The 17967-nt window shown below is 45.1% G+C and overlaps 1 protein-coding gene across 1 annotated transcript in view; it reads left to right on the forward strand.

Moving 5' to 3' along the window:
* Positions 1–17967, forward strand: part of NKD1 (NKD inhibitor of WNT signaling pathway 1) — a 107480-nt gene that overhangs the window by 76914 nt on the left and 12599 nt on the right. Inside the window, exon 5 of the mRNA XM_069738479.1 lies at positions 7650–7753. Coding sequence (XP_069594580.1) covers positions 7650–7753 — 104 coding nt within the window. The remainder of the gene's footprint in view (positions 1–7649; positions 7754–17967) is intronic.

Here is a 17967-nt window from a genome sequence, read left to right on the forward strand (position 1 = left end):
TGTAGTTTTGAAATAATCACAGGTTTATCAGCAGGAGATTATCACTAGAGAGGACTAGTAAACCTGCTGCCATGTAGTCCTTCAAATTCATGAGCTCTGTAACCTCACCCCCAAAACTGATTGGCAGTTTTCTACCTATGCCCAGTGTACACAGAAAGCTGCCAATCAGTGGTGTGGGCGGGGTTATACAGAGCTCAGCATTCAAAGAACTGTGAGATCTGCAGCAGAGAAAACAGTGCTTTTATCAAAGCCCTTTAAGTGACACATCGCTGGAAACAGAGTCTCTGCCCCTACATCATGCTACTATCAGATGGGGTAGCAAAAAGCTGGTGACAGATTCCCTTTATAAAAATGCTTGCTTCCATCTCAGAGCAGCTCTGTGTCTCTCAGTGGTCTCAATACATTGCTAATTATCATTACCGCTGCAGCCGATCAGCACTTATCAGCTGCAGCTTTCTCTATTCCGTTTGATGATTGCAGTCGGTCACGCAACATAAAATGTCACATGATTGCTGGGAAACACATTGCAGCGGGTCTATGAGGTAAGTATGCACTTTCTTTATTTTGTGCGGCATACTGTCCCCTTTAAGCTGAAGGATGAGGTGTGTGCTAGTCCTGACAACTGGCTGTGAGAGCTTTTCAGTCCTTTATGGAGCATTTTTTTCTTCTATATAACTTTACTCCAGATGAGTTTTGAAGATTTATTAAAATTTAGTGAAAAGTTGGAAATAAGCTAAATAAAAAGACTGACACTAGTCACTACTCTGTGAGATGCTAGTCACTACTCTGTGTGATGCTAGTCACTACTCTGTGAGATGCTAGTCACTACTCTGTGAGATGCTAGTCACTACTCTGTGAGATGCTAGTCACTACTCTGTGTGATGCTAGTCACTACTCTGTGTGATGCTAGTCACTACTCTGTGAGATGCTAGTCACTACTCTGTGAGATGCTAGTCACTGCTCAGTGTGATGCTAGTCACTACTCTGTGTGATGCTAGTCACTACTCTGTGTGATGCTAGTCACTACTCTGTGTGATGCTGGTCACTACTCTGAGAGATGCTAGTCACTACTCTGAGAGATGCTAATCACTACTCTGAGAGATGCTAGTCACTACTCTGTGAGATGCTAGTCACTACTCTGTGAGATGCTAGTCACTACTCTGTGGGATGTTAGTCACTACTCTGTGATGCTAGTCACTACTCTGTGTGATGCTAGTCACTACTCTGTGAGATGCTAGTCACTACTCTGTGAGATGCTAGTCACTACTCTGTGTGATGCTAGTCACTACTCTGTGAGATGCTAGTCACTACTCTGTGAGATGCTAGTCACTACTCTGTGAGATGCTAGTCACTACTCTGTGTGATGCTAGTCACTACTCTGTGTGATGCTAGTCACTACTCTGTGAGATGCTAGTCACTACTCTGTGAGATGCTAGTCACTGCTCAGTGTGATGCTAGTCACTACTCTGTGTGATGCTAGTCACTACTCTGTGTGATGCTAGTCACTACTCTGTGTGATGCTGGTCACTACTCTGAGAGATGCTAGTCACTACTCTGAGAGATGCTAATCACTACTCTGAGAGATGCTAGTCACTACTCTGTGAGATGCTAGTCACTACTCTGTGAGATGCTAGTCACTACTCTGTGGGATGTTAGTCACTACTCTGTGATGCTAGTCACTACTCTGTGTGATGCTAGTCACTACTCTGTGAGATGCTAGTCACTACTCTGTGAGATGCTAGTCACTACTCAGTGTGATGCTAGTCACTACTCTGTGAGATGCTAGTCACTACTCTATGTGATGCTAGTCACTACTCAGTGTGATGCTAGTCATTACTAATGGACTTTTCATGAGGTTGGGTAGTCGAGAGGTCTGGGGTCTGTAGCAAGAGGGCTCATAATAGACAAAGAGGAAAGACAAAAGGGTAGTCAGGTCACAGGCTCAGTATCAGGAAGGAAGTGGATCAAAGACAAAGGGGTAAGTCAAACAGATGGTGAAAGATAAATCCAAGGTCCTCAACTGAGATCAGAATACAACTCAGAGCACAAAGCCAGCACTTGAGCACATCTACGATTAGCAAAGGTCTGACAAGTGTCAGAGTGCCAAATAGCCCTGAAATCACCCAGAATGGATGACACCTCCAAAAGATCCCACAGACCCATCCAGATAGGATGGCTGAGCTGTCAGTCACAAAACTCACGCCTCTGCCTCATATTGGACGGTGGACCTGCCACTCATGGTAATGACAGCTCAGCAAGCCCTCGATCCCATAGGGTGGCAGAGCTGTCATCCATAGGACACCATGAGTGGTGGAATCTTGATAAAAACCCTATACCCCCTCTTGATTTCCTCACTACTCCAGCGACACTTCTTATGTGACCATACATGCTGCATTCCTGTGATAGCTGCAGCCCATCAATACGATCAGCAGTAATGCTGGAGTGTATGCTGTTTATCTGCTGTGTCCAGCAACTGACTGCAGGGGTCACATGAATGTAATAATTGGGAATCAGCAGAGTAGTGGTGATGCCTGGCGGGGGATGGAAGAGGTGAGTATAGTATGGCTGTTGGCTACATTATTATAAACCCCAGAAAACCTCTTTAATTGACTTTATTTTGTTATAATAGCAAATATGATGACGTTTCAACCAAATAAACCATTTATGGATCATTTTAGGTCATCCATTTTGGGAACACCTCTCTATGTGCTAGAATATATGTGGCCATTGCTTCTGCTGGAAATGACAGCTGATCGCCATCCTAACCTTCATGAGACCAGCATGTCAAAGCATAAAGCAAGGGATGGTTATGAGTTAATAATGCATATGAATAAAGCTTAAGAAATTATTGAATTGCATAAGTATATTTGTATTTATTTATGCACATGGTAATGGCTCCTAGCGCATGATAATGCTCGAAATTGGTTGTGCTCCATGTCTGGCTTGTACTTTGCCCACACACAGTGCGTTATTAGGACTGATCAGACATTGCGCAGACCAGGCGGCTCATCTCTTCTCATGATATACTCCATACTGGTTTTGAACTGTTAATAAACCTCATGCAGATGATAGAGGATATGGCAGACGTGAGCTGTAATTCTTGCTCATTAGGATGTGTGGACCACACACAGAGCATGACAACAGCAGAATTCTCATCATGTTCCATATGATTGAGCAGATCACATTGCCTACATTATAATGAGCCTGAGCCATCGGATCCCCGTATCAGATTTCCCTCCCGTGTAGCATGCACTGAGTGTGACCTTGTGCCACCTACGCACATTTCCATCATCTTCGATTTTATTATTATATTGATTGATGATGGAAGAGACAAATGTTGGGAGTCGTAGGGTTTGTCCACTTTCCAAAAACATTTCCTTATATGCAGAAAATACAAAAAACTGTCATTTTCTTACCATCTCCGGGTTAAGCTCTGAGTCTCCGCAACTACCCCAGCTTTAAATGTTTAGTTACCCTCCACATAGTGAGGTGACTAATGGAGTCTCAGATTACTCTGAAGCCAGCAATAGACACAGAGGCCATAGGAGGCAATCGGTGCAATATTTTTACTTAATTGCAAAAGTGATTTTTTTTTAGCCCAAAATATACGCATTTAATTAAAGCACATCTGTCACCAGGATTTTACTGAGTAAACTTCAGGCATTGTCAGGTTGACATTGTTAAACTGATTGAAATGATACCTGGGGTGAAGAAATCCATCTTGTAGTTCTTGTGTAATCAGTGTTATTAGTTTTCAGTTAATGATATGCCTATGCTCAGGGGAAGGACTCTAGGCAGAGTCTTTTCTTCCTTCTCTAGGCCAGAGAAACCAAAAAGAAACCTGCTCACAGGCAGCCCCAGAGCACGGGCATCTCATTAACTGAAACCTTCTAACACTGATTACACAAGAACTACAAGACGGATTTCTTCACCCCAGGTATCATTTTAATCAGTTTAACTCAACCAACCTGACACTGCCTGTAGTTTACTTAGCAAAACTCTGCTGACACGTTCATTTTAAGAAACAAAATTGTCCAGAAAAGTGGATCTTAAAGATCCTTTTCATCTGTCCCGTATGAGCATTCATAAGGACACTTCATGAGTTTGGGAAACATGGCACCAATTTACTAGAAAATCGGCGAATGCTCATTCGTCACATATTTTATGTTACTCTAAAAATCATCATTGTTGACAACACATCTTCCCATACAAACAAAATGGGAATATTTAGATGGTATGGGGACTAAAAGATCGAAAAAAAAGTTACAAAATTCAACATGCAAGTTTTACATACTGTATGTTATTGACATAGATGTAAAGTAAGTAAAAAGAAGCTGCAAACAACCTCATAGTTGTATGAAGGCGCAATACCCACAGAAATATGTCTCCATTTACATATGGTGGCATACAGAATGTTTCTACTATTGAGTCTCACACAAATAGTGGTATAAAATATGGCATAAGCAGTGTAAAGATGAAGACCACAGAGCTATAAGAACTTTCTATGAGGGTCCCAGTCTGCCCCCGTCTCTAGAGAGCCCATTCTTTACCATGAGTCCATGGACTCTGGTGTGTAATTATATTCTTATCCCTGTCAAAAAGATTCCGTCCTCGGGGGTAATGATTTCAGTCTAATGAATGTAAACAAAACACTGATAATCACTTTTGTGGAAAGGAATTCACAAAATGTTCATAGGCTTGCGCATGCTGGGAATGTGTGCAGCACGCAGAAGCTGGGATACGTCTCGTCACTATGTAGGACTGTTTATGGAGACACCTTATTATCAGTTACCCCCGAGAACAAGCGAAGGTTTAAAATTAAACTAAGTGGACCGACTTAAAAATCACATGAATCAATGCAACGATTTTATGTCCTCACACGTGCGCCCTGTATGTAAAATGACTTCAAGAAGAAAAAAAAATGTCTTTGAGGTTGGACAACCTCTTTAAGATGTTGAAGTCATTTTTTGGTAGTGTTTTCATTATCCAGAGCTTTTCACATTGTTCCATGCCAGGTAAAACTAGACATTCCCACCCGCACATTAAGCACGAAGTTCACAGGTCAACTGGTAAATTGTACCAGGATTATGGCGGTTGGATTTATCAGATCGGAGGACAATTAGGAATATGGGATTACCAGACGAAAAGAAGTAAAGTGTACACATAAAAGATGGTGTAAGTACATCATGGTAGATGACTAGGAGGGATACATGTTTGTAAAGTTACATCAAAGAGATCATGTGTTTCACTAATTGTCTAGCTTCCTCAGAGGTTCTGAGGGAAAGTATTCCAGCTACTAAAAAGACTGACCCATCCATCTGGTCCACTGACCAAAGAACTCTGGCGGTGTTTTACTGGATCTCACTTCCGGGACACCCTGTTTGAGGTCTTGAGCTTGGGTTGGGTCAATTAGTGACTTATTTCGGCTTGTAGATCTATATCCTAACATCAACCTCCGAGTGATGACCCGCCATCTGGTCCAACAAGTGGAACATTTTGGATTCCTCACGGTTTTCAAACTGACCAATCCACTTTACGTTCACAACTTATGTTATATACATAACTGAAGAAACAGTTGTGATCTACCACAATTATGCAGGATTTGTTCGTTCCTTCAGCAGTGTATTGGACGCATACTTCTATCACTGTGCCAGCCTCTTGGCAGCTACAGTGTTTAGACGAAATTACCAGCCAACGTGCCCACGTGCTGCTAGCTTTCTTCACAGTCTTGAAGATGGTACACGTGAGCAGAACATAATATTTGCTGGGTAACAAGGCACGTAATGTATGTTATTATATGTGTGTGTGCATATAAGTATACACGTGTGCATGTTTGGATGTTGGACCACGTACCTGCTCTCTGTTGATGTTTAGACATGCGGATAATTACTTACTATGCCTTTTTTAATGCCATTAATAACTTTTTTTACAAGCTACAGTAGAAATTAGTAGCAGTTTTCAGTAAAATTCAGAAAAATTAAAGTGTGATTTGAGAAAAGTATTTTTAAGGAGCTGAATTCATGTCAGTGTAAATGTTATTGGTATTTTTCTTATTATTCGTTAGTTACTTCTTCGCATGTCGGTTGCCTTATGTCTCGTCAGAACAATACCTCCATATACCATATAATAATTGAACTGAAGAGTGTTTGACTGTTCTATCCCTAAGTATTAGATTTGTCTTTGTTTCAAGTCAGCATGTAATTCGCATTAAAATATGCAGCGTTGGTGGATTCCACTGTTCCGCTAAAATTTTCACATCCTCACTGATCAAAAGCGAATCTTGCTGCTATTTGTACATAGAATCCAGTCTAAAGCTGATAAGATCCCACATCTTTTTATAGTTGGTGAAGGAGAGAGCGCTTTGATGTTTTCAGGGAGGGATGGAGGGGGGTAAGATTTTCCATACGGGTGTTTGGCTAACACAACAAACACTGTTTAAAAATGTAACTTTGCTTAATTAATTAGCGATTCTGTTTAATACCCCTCTGATCTCAGTCCAACAAGGTATTTTGAGCCTTGAGAAAAAGAACTTCAAAGTGCTGTTTAAGATGGTCTGAACAGGGGTGTTAACCTATTCATTGCTGGAAGAGTGCCAGCATCTTTTATCAGGCAAACAATTAAGTTGTAAAGTCTTAGGGGCACTGGTTCATTGCACTCAATAAAAGGTAGGAAGTCGAAATCTTCATTTGGTGGAGAATGCGGGCACGTAGTGTAAAAATCATACTTTAATGCTAATTTAATCAAGCTGGTGATAACCATAGAAAACAGCATTATTGTAAAAGTGTATTTTTGGGCAGAAGTTAAAAGATCTTGACTTTGGAAGGGTTTGAAGTTACCTACAACTCCTCCAAATCTTACTCAGCCGTATAATAAGCAGATATCAGAGGGGGGAAGGTGGAAGTATCCAAACTGCTTTCCTGACACTCTTGGCACCTATTTGGAATAGTGTAAGGATTCACCTGGTTATCTCTATAAGGAGATTCTCCCCTTTACTAGATTTGATAGTATCCAGTACAGGGAGTAATAATTTGATATGAGCTGATGATGACACGAGTGCAGTATAAAGCTGTCAAGAAATGGAAAGGAAGAAAAAACCCAAAGAATTTTGTCGCAACAGAGGATTATAAGTCATTAGGCTTTTAGTGCTTTACAGATCCATTATTACCAGAGCAAACTTTGTATATTACATTTTTGCTTAGAATTATACACTAGAGCAAATGAATGCACTGGAAATGCATCTCACAATTACGCAAATGAAGTGATAGCTTACAATGTCTGAGAATGCTAAAATTCAGCATCAAAATCCAACAAGGAAAATGTCAGGGACCACTGCAGCCAATCAGGGACCTCTGATCGGTAGCAGCCTTCATATATTCCATTTGAACAGGAAGAAACATCTCTCTTACTGTTTGGCCAATATGTGAAGGCTGCAGATCATTGTCTTTCCTTCTCCCCCCTTTTTTTTGCACACCACTATGGGCCAAATAAGTTTATCTTTTAAAATAGTAAACAGTCACCTTAATCTGGACACAAAACATGCATACATTTTACAGTGTAAATATCCCCAGATTGTTATTTTTTCCCTGGAAGTATTTGGCAAATGTATTGCTTTTATCATTGCCATAACCTGATTTTCTTATGTTCTGCAGTTGCTCTCCCTCCTGAGAAAAGCGAGGGTCTTTTTTCCTGCGAAGACAAGAAGGCAGGAGACAAAGACACAGACGGACGGGCAAAGAAACAGTTAAAATTTGAAGTATGTTCTTCGTCATCATCACTTGCAATATTTTTTTTTGTCATCATCACTTGCAATATTTTTTTTTATTGGCTTCACAGACACTTTTTATATAGACAGGAAAGAAAAGGAAAGGTTTTCAAGTGATAACATATTATTCTGCAATTGGTTTAAGCAACTGCCTCATATTTTCAGTAAGATGGCTGCAGTATAAAGTATAAAGGAAATCTTGCAGTAGGATCAACCCCCTATAAAGTCTATATGGGCACGTAGCTATTAAAAAGTTGATTAAAATGATATCTTGATGTCTATGATCCAATGTTTTATTCCAGAGAAATCCAATTTTTTCTTAATGAGCAGTTAAGATCTATGGGCTGGACATAGATCTCCCTGAGAATCTGCCCCAGGGTTTGTTTTAAATGAAAGGAGAAGTGTGAGACATGTATGGGTGATAATCTTCTCTGCTGATCTACAGGACTTACACTGGTGATGCCCACCTTTATTTACAATAAGTTCTAGAGGTACTTTTTCCTGGGAGGTCTGGTCCCACCCATAGATCTTAACAGCTCATTTACATATTTAGAAAAATGAGTATTTCTCTGAAATAAGACATCATATTGCAGATATCAAGATATCATTCTATTCAGCTTCCTATGACCTACTTGCCTATATAGATGACTTAGGAGGATTGATCCTACAGATGGATTCTCTTTAACATTATTGCCTCATTTTCAAGATCTGCTGCTAGAGCGGCTCATGGTCTTAAGAACCCAATGAAACCATGTAGTATATGGTCGCTCTCTCATTTAAATGGTTATTATGGGACAGTCTCACACAGGGCAACATCCATCCAACTGCCTATTATGGGATATGGAAATCATGAAAGAAGTTTCCCTTTGAGAACTTCCTGTATAAGCCAGAGCCAGAACGAATATGTGATCTGCTCTGAATGGCGTCCATGTAATACTAAATTTCCCCTATAGTGGCTACAGTGAAAAAAATCATAGCCAGACATGGCGTCTTAAATTGTGTTTGTCCTCTTTACAACTGATAGCATTTACGACGGATAAAGTATACTGTACATAGAGATAGTGTTCCACTTAATTTCCCACCAGTCAATGACAGTTAATGGTTCCTCACTTTCCCAGTTTCATATCCTGCCTGAGTTTAACCTTTCAGGCCTGTCTGTCTTTCAAACCATACATCCAACTCCTCCACAGAAAGAAAACGTTTCTGGAATCTGTTTTTTTCACAACTTTGACTCAAGAAAAATGTTAGTGCATGGTTTAGTCATCTCCTACCTAAACTTCTGCTGCATCCTTTACCGTGACCTCCCATCTTCTTCTCTTGAAGCCCTCAAATCCACCTTCGACCCTGCTATCCATTGGTCTCTATAACATCATTCTTTCTCAGCCTATCTGTTTAATGACTATCCATTGACTAGAGAATTAAGTTCAAAATATTAACAATAACTTACAAGTTGTCCATACGTCTCTGACCAAACTTCCCGAGACCTCACCTAATGTACCATCTTATCTTCACAAGATCTTTTCCTCCTGTCTGCCATAAGCCTCTCCATGACTACTTCCTTGAACCCCTGTACTCTAGAACTCACCACCTGAACCCTTCAGATTCCTAACCATCTATGAAACCTTCATTGTTGAAAACTCATCTCATAATTAAGCCTGTAACCTCCAATAACCCTGCTGCCACCACACTACAGTATGAGCAGCTTCTAATGTCTCCTTTGCCCTTTCTTTGTAGACTGTAAGCCCTCATAGGTGGAGACATCTTGTGGAAAGTTTTAATTCCCCGCACGCACAGTTGTAAGGTAGTAGAGGAGAATATTGGCCGTTCGGTGTGCGGCACATTTACCGATTCCAGTACAGACATCATGTTAATGCTTTTGGTGTCCCCCTGATAGTTTAAAGCTGAGCTTTTTTCAGACACTTTTTATCTCTGATCCAGACCTCCTCCTCTCGCTCCTGTTTTACCTTCTCACAGAGAATCAGCCTAGTTGCGAGTACCATGTAATGTGAGACTGGTACCGTTTGCAATATCTCAGGCTGGCTTATTACAGTCAGGAGGCTTTGAACTCAGTAGGGGACACAGACTCTTTAGAACTGCCAGAGGGAATGGATTTCAGTCAGCAAATCTAGCAGGTAACTGGGCTGCACACAACCGAAGGCTATTTTGAGCCGTTTACTTTGCCCGGTTTAACTTGATGTATTTTAAGCTCCCATTCACCATCTCTATCCAGAACAATATAAGTGGCTAACGGGTTACTATTCCATGTATTATGTGTAGCTGTGAATGTATGGGGTCAGTCTACGTGTGTTAGGGGTCGAGTTCCCGCTTCTGCACTGGGGGAATCTCGAGCCACTTCCGCTGCGGTCTCCCATTCTTGTCCAGCCGCAGTGGAGCCTGCTCAGCAAGGACGTCGGTCCCAGCGTCTTGCTCATTCTCACTCTGTTCAGAGAGTTAGTGCTGCTTCTCCAGTCTCTGCCATTAAAGTCAGTACTGGTCAGCAGCGAGCGGACTTCTCTGGGACTAAGTCCTTGTCTGCATGTACTGAGCATGCCCAGCGTAAGGTCTCCCGTTGGAGATCGAGGGTCATGTGCTCAGGCTCTGCAGCACATTCCATTGGTCCTCTTGGCAGGTCCTAGAAGGGCAAAAGTGCTGTGGCCACTTCCTGTGCTGCTCCTATATAAACTGCGCATGACCGCACGGCCATGCGCTAGTATTGTCTAACAATTGTTGATGTGTGTATGTTGTGAGTGCAAGTCGTCCTTTGAAATCCCTTCCCTATTGAATGTCTGTTCGCGGAAGGTGTATGGCTGCTACCTAGCGCCCGACTTAGCCTACAGCACTAGACACACATCTCAGCGTCCTGTAGCTGTGCCTGCCAGTACGGCGCCGTGCGCCTGCCTTGCGCTTTCCATACCCGAGTCTGGGTGGTTAGTGGCGTCCGTTAGTGCGGCATCGCTCGCACTCTTGTGCACTTATACTTCTTAAAGTTCTCTACACACCCAGTTGCGGTGTTACGCCAGCAAGGGTCTAATCGGGCTCCAATCCCTTCTGGGGTTAAGTCCGCTGACCACTTGCTCGCGCACTAGTGCGGTACTGCGGTCCTGTGGATTAACAGGATCGCTTTCTTCACGCTGGGTGAGGTTTAACCCACGCGTGTATCCTTTAGTGTACCGCCATATTGTCCGTCTTGCTAGCTGCAGGGTCTTTTACCTGCACGGTGGACCTCGGACTGCGAACGCACCTAGTTTCGTACCATCTATACATGGTGCGTTCCGCCAGTCCTTAACATAATACTAGCGCCAAGGTCTGGCTAGTATGGCGGACATTCAGCAATCTTTGCGGTATATCCAGCAGTTGGAGGGTAGGTTGAAGGTTCTCGAGAACTCAACCTCAGCTGTGGATGTTACCGCAGTTGCTGTAAAGGCTGCTGGCGTGGCGGCAGCAACCTTGTCCACTGCCACCCCTGTTCCGACATTATCCCGCCTCCCGTTGCCAGAAAAATTTTCTGGAGATTGCAAAACTTGTAGGGGATTCGTGAGTCAGTGCTCTATCCACCTCGAGCTCCTGGCTGCACGTTTTCCTACAGAGCGGGCTAAGGTGGGATTTATTGTCTCGCTGTTGTCGGACAGGGCGTTGGAGTGGGCTACGCCGCTGTGGGAGCGTGATGATCATGTGGTGCAGAGTGCTCCGTTGTTTCTGGGCACGCTGAAAAAGGTCTTTCTAGGACCTCAACTCACCCATGATACAGCGCTCCAACTACTGGCATTAACTCAGGGTGAGTCCTTGGTCAGCCATTTTTCCGTCCGATTCCGTACGTTAGCTTCCGAGCTGGAGTGGTCGGATAAAGCCCTTATCCCCATATTCTGGAGGGGCCTGGCTGACCATGTTAAGGACGCTCTGGCCACTAGGGAGATTCCTGCCACACTGGAGGAGTTAATATCTATTTCTACTCGTATAGACCTCCGTTTTAACGAGCGGAGGTTGGAACGAGCCCAGTGTAGGCAGAGGTTTCGGCTGGCTCCTACCTTCGCCAAACCTTTGAAATCTCCAGTCCAGACATCTGAGTCACATGAGACCTTGGAGGTGACACGAGCGGGATCCAAGTCTCAGTCCGCTCGTGCACATAAGGTTCGTCATGTTCGCCAGCAGTCAGGACGTCTTGCCTCCAAGAGTCCTCAGCGGTCGGGGAAACGTCAGCGTCTAGTGGCAGTTGGAGGAGGTACACTAGACACGGCGACGTTTGCCTCAAAGTTGTCCTTCAAGGGGACAATTACCATAGGCCCATCCACTCTCACGGTCGAGCTATGCTTGGACTCTGGGGCAGAGGGTAACTTTATGTCCTCCGCCTTTGCCCAGCGTCACGCAATACCCTTGGTGATGCTCGCCCAGCCAGTGACCGTTCGAGTGGTAAATGGGTCAACACTCCCTTCACAGATTACTCACCAAACCATTCCTTTCACCCTATCTGTGTCTCCATCACATCAGGAGATAATCTCCCTATTAGTCATTCCTGAGGGAATTGATGAGGTCCTGTTGGGGATGCCATGGCTTCGCTACCATTCTCCTCATATTGAGTGGTCCTCTGGGAGAATTTTGGGATGGAGTAAATCCTGTGAGGGTAGATGTCAGAGGGAGTGCGTTCAGGTTGCTTCTACACAGGTACCCGCAGATCTTTCCTCTCTCCCCAAGCACTATTGGTCCCATGCAGACGTGTTCTCCAAAAGAGCTGCGGAGACCCTTCCGCCTCACCGCCCCTATGACTGTCCTATTGACCTCTTGCCTGGTGCTGAGCCTCCCCGGGGTCGAGTCTACCCGTTATCTCTCCCGGAGACGGAGGCAATGTCCCAGTATATTCAGGAGAATCTGGCAAGAGGATTCATTAGGAAGTCAGTGTCACCGGCAGGGGCTGGGTTCTTCTTCGTACAGAAGAAGACTGGAGACTTACGTCCATGCATAGACTACAGGGGTCTTAACGCAATTACCGTTAAGAACAAGTACCCATTACCCCTGATATCTGAGCTCTTTGATAGGCTACGGGGAGCAAAGGTATTTACAAAGTTAGATCTGCGGGGTGCTTACAACCTGATTCGCATCCGTGAGGGGGATGAATGGAAGACGGCTTTTAACACCAGGGATGGGCACTATGAATATCTAGTGATGCCCTTTGGGCTCTGTAATGCCCCAGCCGTTTTCCAAGACTTTGTGAACGACATCTTTCGGGATATGCTCACCACCTCGGTCGTAGTCTATCTGGATGACATTCTCATCTACTCTCCAGATATAGACTCCCATCGGAGAGATGTTCGCAAAGTCTTCGACCTCTTACGGGCAAACTCCCTCTACGCTAAGTTGGAGAAGTGTGTGTTTGAGCAGGAGTCCTTGCCTTTCCTTGGATATATCATTTCTGCCCAGGGTTTGGCTATGGATCCTGCCAAGCTACAGGCTGTAATGGACTGGCAGGAACCCCATTCTCTTAAAGCGGTGCAGCGCTTTATGGGGTTCATTAATTATTATCGCCAGTTCATTCCACACTTCTCAACTTTGGTAGCTCCCTTGGTCGCCCTCACCAAGAAGGGAGCAAATCCCAAGTTGTGGTCAGAGGAGGTCTCCAAGGCCTTTCTCTCGATTAAGTCACACTTCGCTAGCGCTCCCATCCTACATCGCCCCGATGTAGATAAACCATTCATCTTGGAGGTGGATGCCTCATCCGTTGGTGCTGGAGCAGTCCTTTTCCAAAAGGATGCTCAAGGTCGGAAGCATCCTTGCTTCTTCTTCTCCAAGACCTTCACACCAGCGGAGAGGAATTATTCCATCGGGGACAGGGAGTTGCTAGCTATGAAGTTGGCTTTTTCAGAGTGGAGACACCTCTTGGAGGGAGCTCGCTTTCCCTTCCAAGTCTTCACTGACCACAAGAACTTGGTGTATATACAGACGGCCCAGCGGCTGAATTCTCGCCAGGCTAGATGGTCCCTGTTCTTCTCCCGGTTCCATTTTACTCTCCATTTTCTCTCCGGGGAGAAGAACGTTCGTGCCGACGCTCTCTCCCGCTCCGTAGTGTCATCTGAGGAGGAGGAGGAGGAGCCTCGGCTTATTGTCCCTTCTGAGAGCCTGAGAACTGTAGCTCCGGTTTCGCTAGAGTCTGTGCCCCCGGGCAAGACTTTCGTGCCAGCTAACTTGCGACCGGAGGTTCTCTCTTGGGCTCACTCCTCCAGAGTGGGGGGGCATTTTGGGACAAAGAGGACATCAGAGCTTTTGGCGAGAACATACTGGTGGCCGCATATGGCCCGAGATGTCAGGGACTACATTCAGGCGTGCGTTTCTTGCGCCCAGAATCGGTCTCCTCGGCAACGGCCTGCTGGGTTGCTTTACCCTCTACCGGTGGCAGACAGGCCCTGGGAGATGGTCGGAATGGACTTTGTGGTGGGTCTACCCAAGTCGCGTGGCTGCTCCATTATTTGGGTTGTCACTGACCATTTCTCTAAGATGGTGCATTTGGTGCCGCTTCCTCGGTTACCCTCAGCACGGGCCTTGGCGGTGTTGTTCGTTAAACACGTTTTCCGTTTGCATGGTATGCCTGATAAGATTGTCAGCGATCGGGGTCCCCAGTTCGCATCTCGGTTTTGGAGAGAGCTCTGCCGTTTACTCAGCATAGAGTTAAACCTCTCCTCTGCTTACCATCCCGAGACGAATGGGTTGGTGGAGAGAACCAACCAGACTCTGGTGACATATTTGCGACATTTCGTCTCTGCTAGGCAGGATGACTGGGCATCTTTGCTACCTTGGGCGGAATTTGCCCTGAACAACGCCGTAGCCGATTCCACTGGTCAAACTCCTTTTCTCCTTAATTACGGCCAGCATCCGCGTGTCCCTGTGCCCATGCCCGTGTCCTCCACCGATTCTAGGGTGGCAGACTGGGCGGTGGAGGCACGTGACATCTGGGACCGCACACAGGATGCTATCCGGGCCTCCAAGGAGAGAATGAGGGTTTCGGCTGATACACACCGGCGCCCCGCTCCGGTCTTTGCTCCCGGCGACTTAGTGTGGCTCTCCGCCCGTAACATCAGGCTGCGAGTTGAGTCCACTAAGTTTGCTCCTCGCTACATTGGCCCGTTTAAAGTTCTGGAACAGGTCAACCCTGTGGTTTACCGTTTGGCCATTCCTCCACGCCTTGGTATCACCGATACCTTTCACGTTTCCCTCTTAAAGCCCGTTCGCTTGTCTCGGTTTTCTGAGTCTTCTGCTGGGACATCGGGTTCATCCACGGATGAATTTGAGGTGAATGCTATTGTGGGAAGCAAGGTGGTACGTGGCAAAAAATTTTATTTGGTGGATTGGAAGGGTCATGGTCCAGAGGATAGAACCTGGGAGCCTGTGGAGCACATTCGGGCTCCGCAGCTCATTGCTGCCTTTGAACGTAGCGAGGCCCAAGGAGGGGGGGGCCCTAGGAGGGGGGGTAATGTTAGGGGTCGAGTTCCCGCTTCTGCACTGGGGGAATCTCGAGCCACTTCCGCTGCGGTCTCCCATTCTTGTCCAGCCGCAGTGGAGCCTGCTCAGCAAGGACGTCGGTCCCAGCGTCTTGCTCATTCTCACTCTGTTCAGAGAGTTAGTGCTGCTTCTCCAGTCTCTGCCATTAAAGTCAGTACTGGTCAGCAGCGAGCGGACTTCTCTGGGACTAAGTCCTTGTCTGCATGTACTGAGCATGCCCAGCGTAAGGTCTCCCGTTGGAGATCGAGGGTCATGTGCTCAGGCTCTGCAGCACATTCCATTGGTCCTCTTGGCAGGTCCTAGAAGGGCAAAAGTGCTGTGGCCACTTCCTGTGCTGCTCCTATATAAACTGCGCATGACCGCACGGCCATGCGCTAGTATTGTCTAACAATTGTTGATGTGTGTATGTTGTGAGTGCAAGTCGTCCTTTGAAATCCCTTCCCTATTGAATGTCTGTTCGCGGAAGGTGTATGGCTGCTACCTAGCGCCCGACTTAGCCTACAGCACTAGACACACATCTCAGCGTCCTGTAGCTGTGCCTGCCAGTACGGCGCCGTGCGCCTGCCTTGCGCTTTCCATACCCGAGTCTGGGTGGTTAGTGGCGTCCGTTAGTGCGGCATCGCTCGCACTCTTGTGCACTTATACTTCTTAAAGTTCTCTACACACCCAGTTGCGGTGTTACGCCAGCAAGGGTCTAATCGGGCTCCAATCCCTTCTGGGGTTAAGTCCGCTGACCACTTGCTCGCGCACTAGTGCGGTACTGCGGTCCTGTGGATTAACAGGATCGCTTTCTTCACGCTGGGTGAGGTTTAACCCACGCGTGTATCCTTTAGTGTACCGCCATATTGTCCGTCTTGCTAGCTGCAGGGTCTTTTACCTGCACGGTGGACCTCGGACTGCGAACGCACCTAGTTTCGTACCATCTATACATGGTGCGTTCCGCCAGTCCTTAACAACGTGTCCATCTGTTTTTTGCATGAACTCCTCTTATTTCACAGTTAAGGAGTACCTTAAATTTGGGATACAGTTGATCTAAACGTTATTGCTGGCAAAAATGAGTAGGTTGTGAGTCTTACTGGTTGTCTGGGAACGCTATATTAATGAGTCAAGAGGGTGTTCTGTGTCTACTCAAGGGTCATGCAGTCCCGGCGTTGAAGAGGACCCCGTTAAAAGGTCAAACGAGGCTATTTCTTTTCTGTTATTCTATTTCTGCTGCTCCCCTGAGTAGGCTTTTTTTGGTAGTTTTTTTAAATCCTCCATACAGTTACAGATATAGAGGGTAATTTTAGAGCAGCGTAAAGTAATGCCTCTGCAAAGTCCCTTGAATCATAAAGTCATGCCCCCCTGGTAAAGACAAAAAAAAGATCTAAATAAAGGCCCATTTCTTCTGGAACTAGATGGGTGATTTTTTTAAAAAGGGAAAACAGACATACACAGGGAAGCATCAGAAATAAGATTTAAAAACTGGCCCCTTTTGATGTGGTAACAATTCCCCTTTAACCTCTTTCCGACATCGGGCATAATAGTACACCGATGTCGGTATCCCTCCCTTTGATGTGGGCTCTGGCAGTGAGCCTACATCTTTCCCGGGACAGGTCAGCTGTTTTGAACAGCTAATTTGTGCCCGCAAGAGCCGCGGGTGGAATTGTGATCCACCCGCAGCTATTAACTAGTTAAATGCCACTGACAGTGGCATTTAAATGGCGCGTCCGGCAATCGCGCCGGAAATACGCACACTGGTGACCTGCGTCACGTGATTGCGGGTCACCAGTGTGTCGGCATGACAACCCGAGGTCTCCTGGACATCTCTATGGTTGTCAGTGCCGGATTGCTGTGAGCGCCACCCAGTCGTCAGCGGTCATAGCAAGTCAGCTATTCTACTACATAGAGCCGATCTGATCATCGCTTGTATGTAGCAGAGCCAATCGGGTTATGGCAGCTTCTAGTCTCCCATGGAGGCTATTGAAGCATGCCAAAAGTAAAAAAAAAATATATATATATAAAAGTTCAAATCACCCCCTTTCACTCCATTCAAAATAAAACAAAAAAAAAATCAAACATACACATATTTGGTGTCGCCACATTCAGAATCGACCAGGCTATCAATAAAATAAAAGGATTAACCTAACTGCTAAACGGCATAGCAAGAGAAAAGTTTAAATGCCAAAATTACATGTTTTTGGTTGCTGCAACCTTTCATTAAAATGCCATAACGGGCGATCAAAAGATCGTATCTGCACCAAAATGATATCATTAAAAACATCAGCTTGGCACCCAAAAAATAAGTCCTCACTTAACCTGAGATCACGAGACGCTACGGGTAACGGAAAATGGCGCAATTTTATTTATTTTATTTTTTTAACAAAGTTTGGAATTTTTTTTCACCACTTAGATAAAAAAGAACCTTGACATGTTTGGTGTCTATGAACTCATAATGATCTGGAGAATCATAATATCAGGTCAGTTTTAGCATTTAGTGAACCTAGTAAAAAAGCCAAACAAAAAACAAGTGTGGGATTGCACTTTTTTTGCAATTTCACTGCACTTGGAATTTTATTTCCTGTTTTCCAGTACACGACATGGTAAAACCAATGGTGTTGTTCAAAAGTACAACTCGTCCCACAAAAAACAAGCCCTCACATGGCCATATTGATGACAAAATAAAAAAAATGGCTCTGGGAAGAAGGGGAGCGAAAAATGAAGAGGCAAAACCGGAAAAA

This window comes from Ranitomeya imitator, chromosome 9 (assembly GCF_032444005.1).
Source record: "Ranitomeya imitator isolate aRanImi1 chromosome 9, aRanImi1.pri, whole genome shotgun sequence".
In the NCBI taxonomy this organism is placed as follows: Eukaryota; Metazoa; Chordata; class Amphibia; order Anura; family Dendrobatidae; genus Ranitomeya; species Ranitomeya imitator.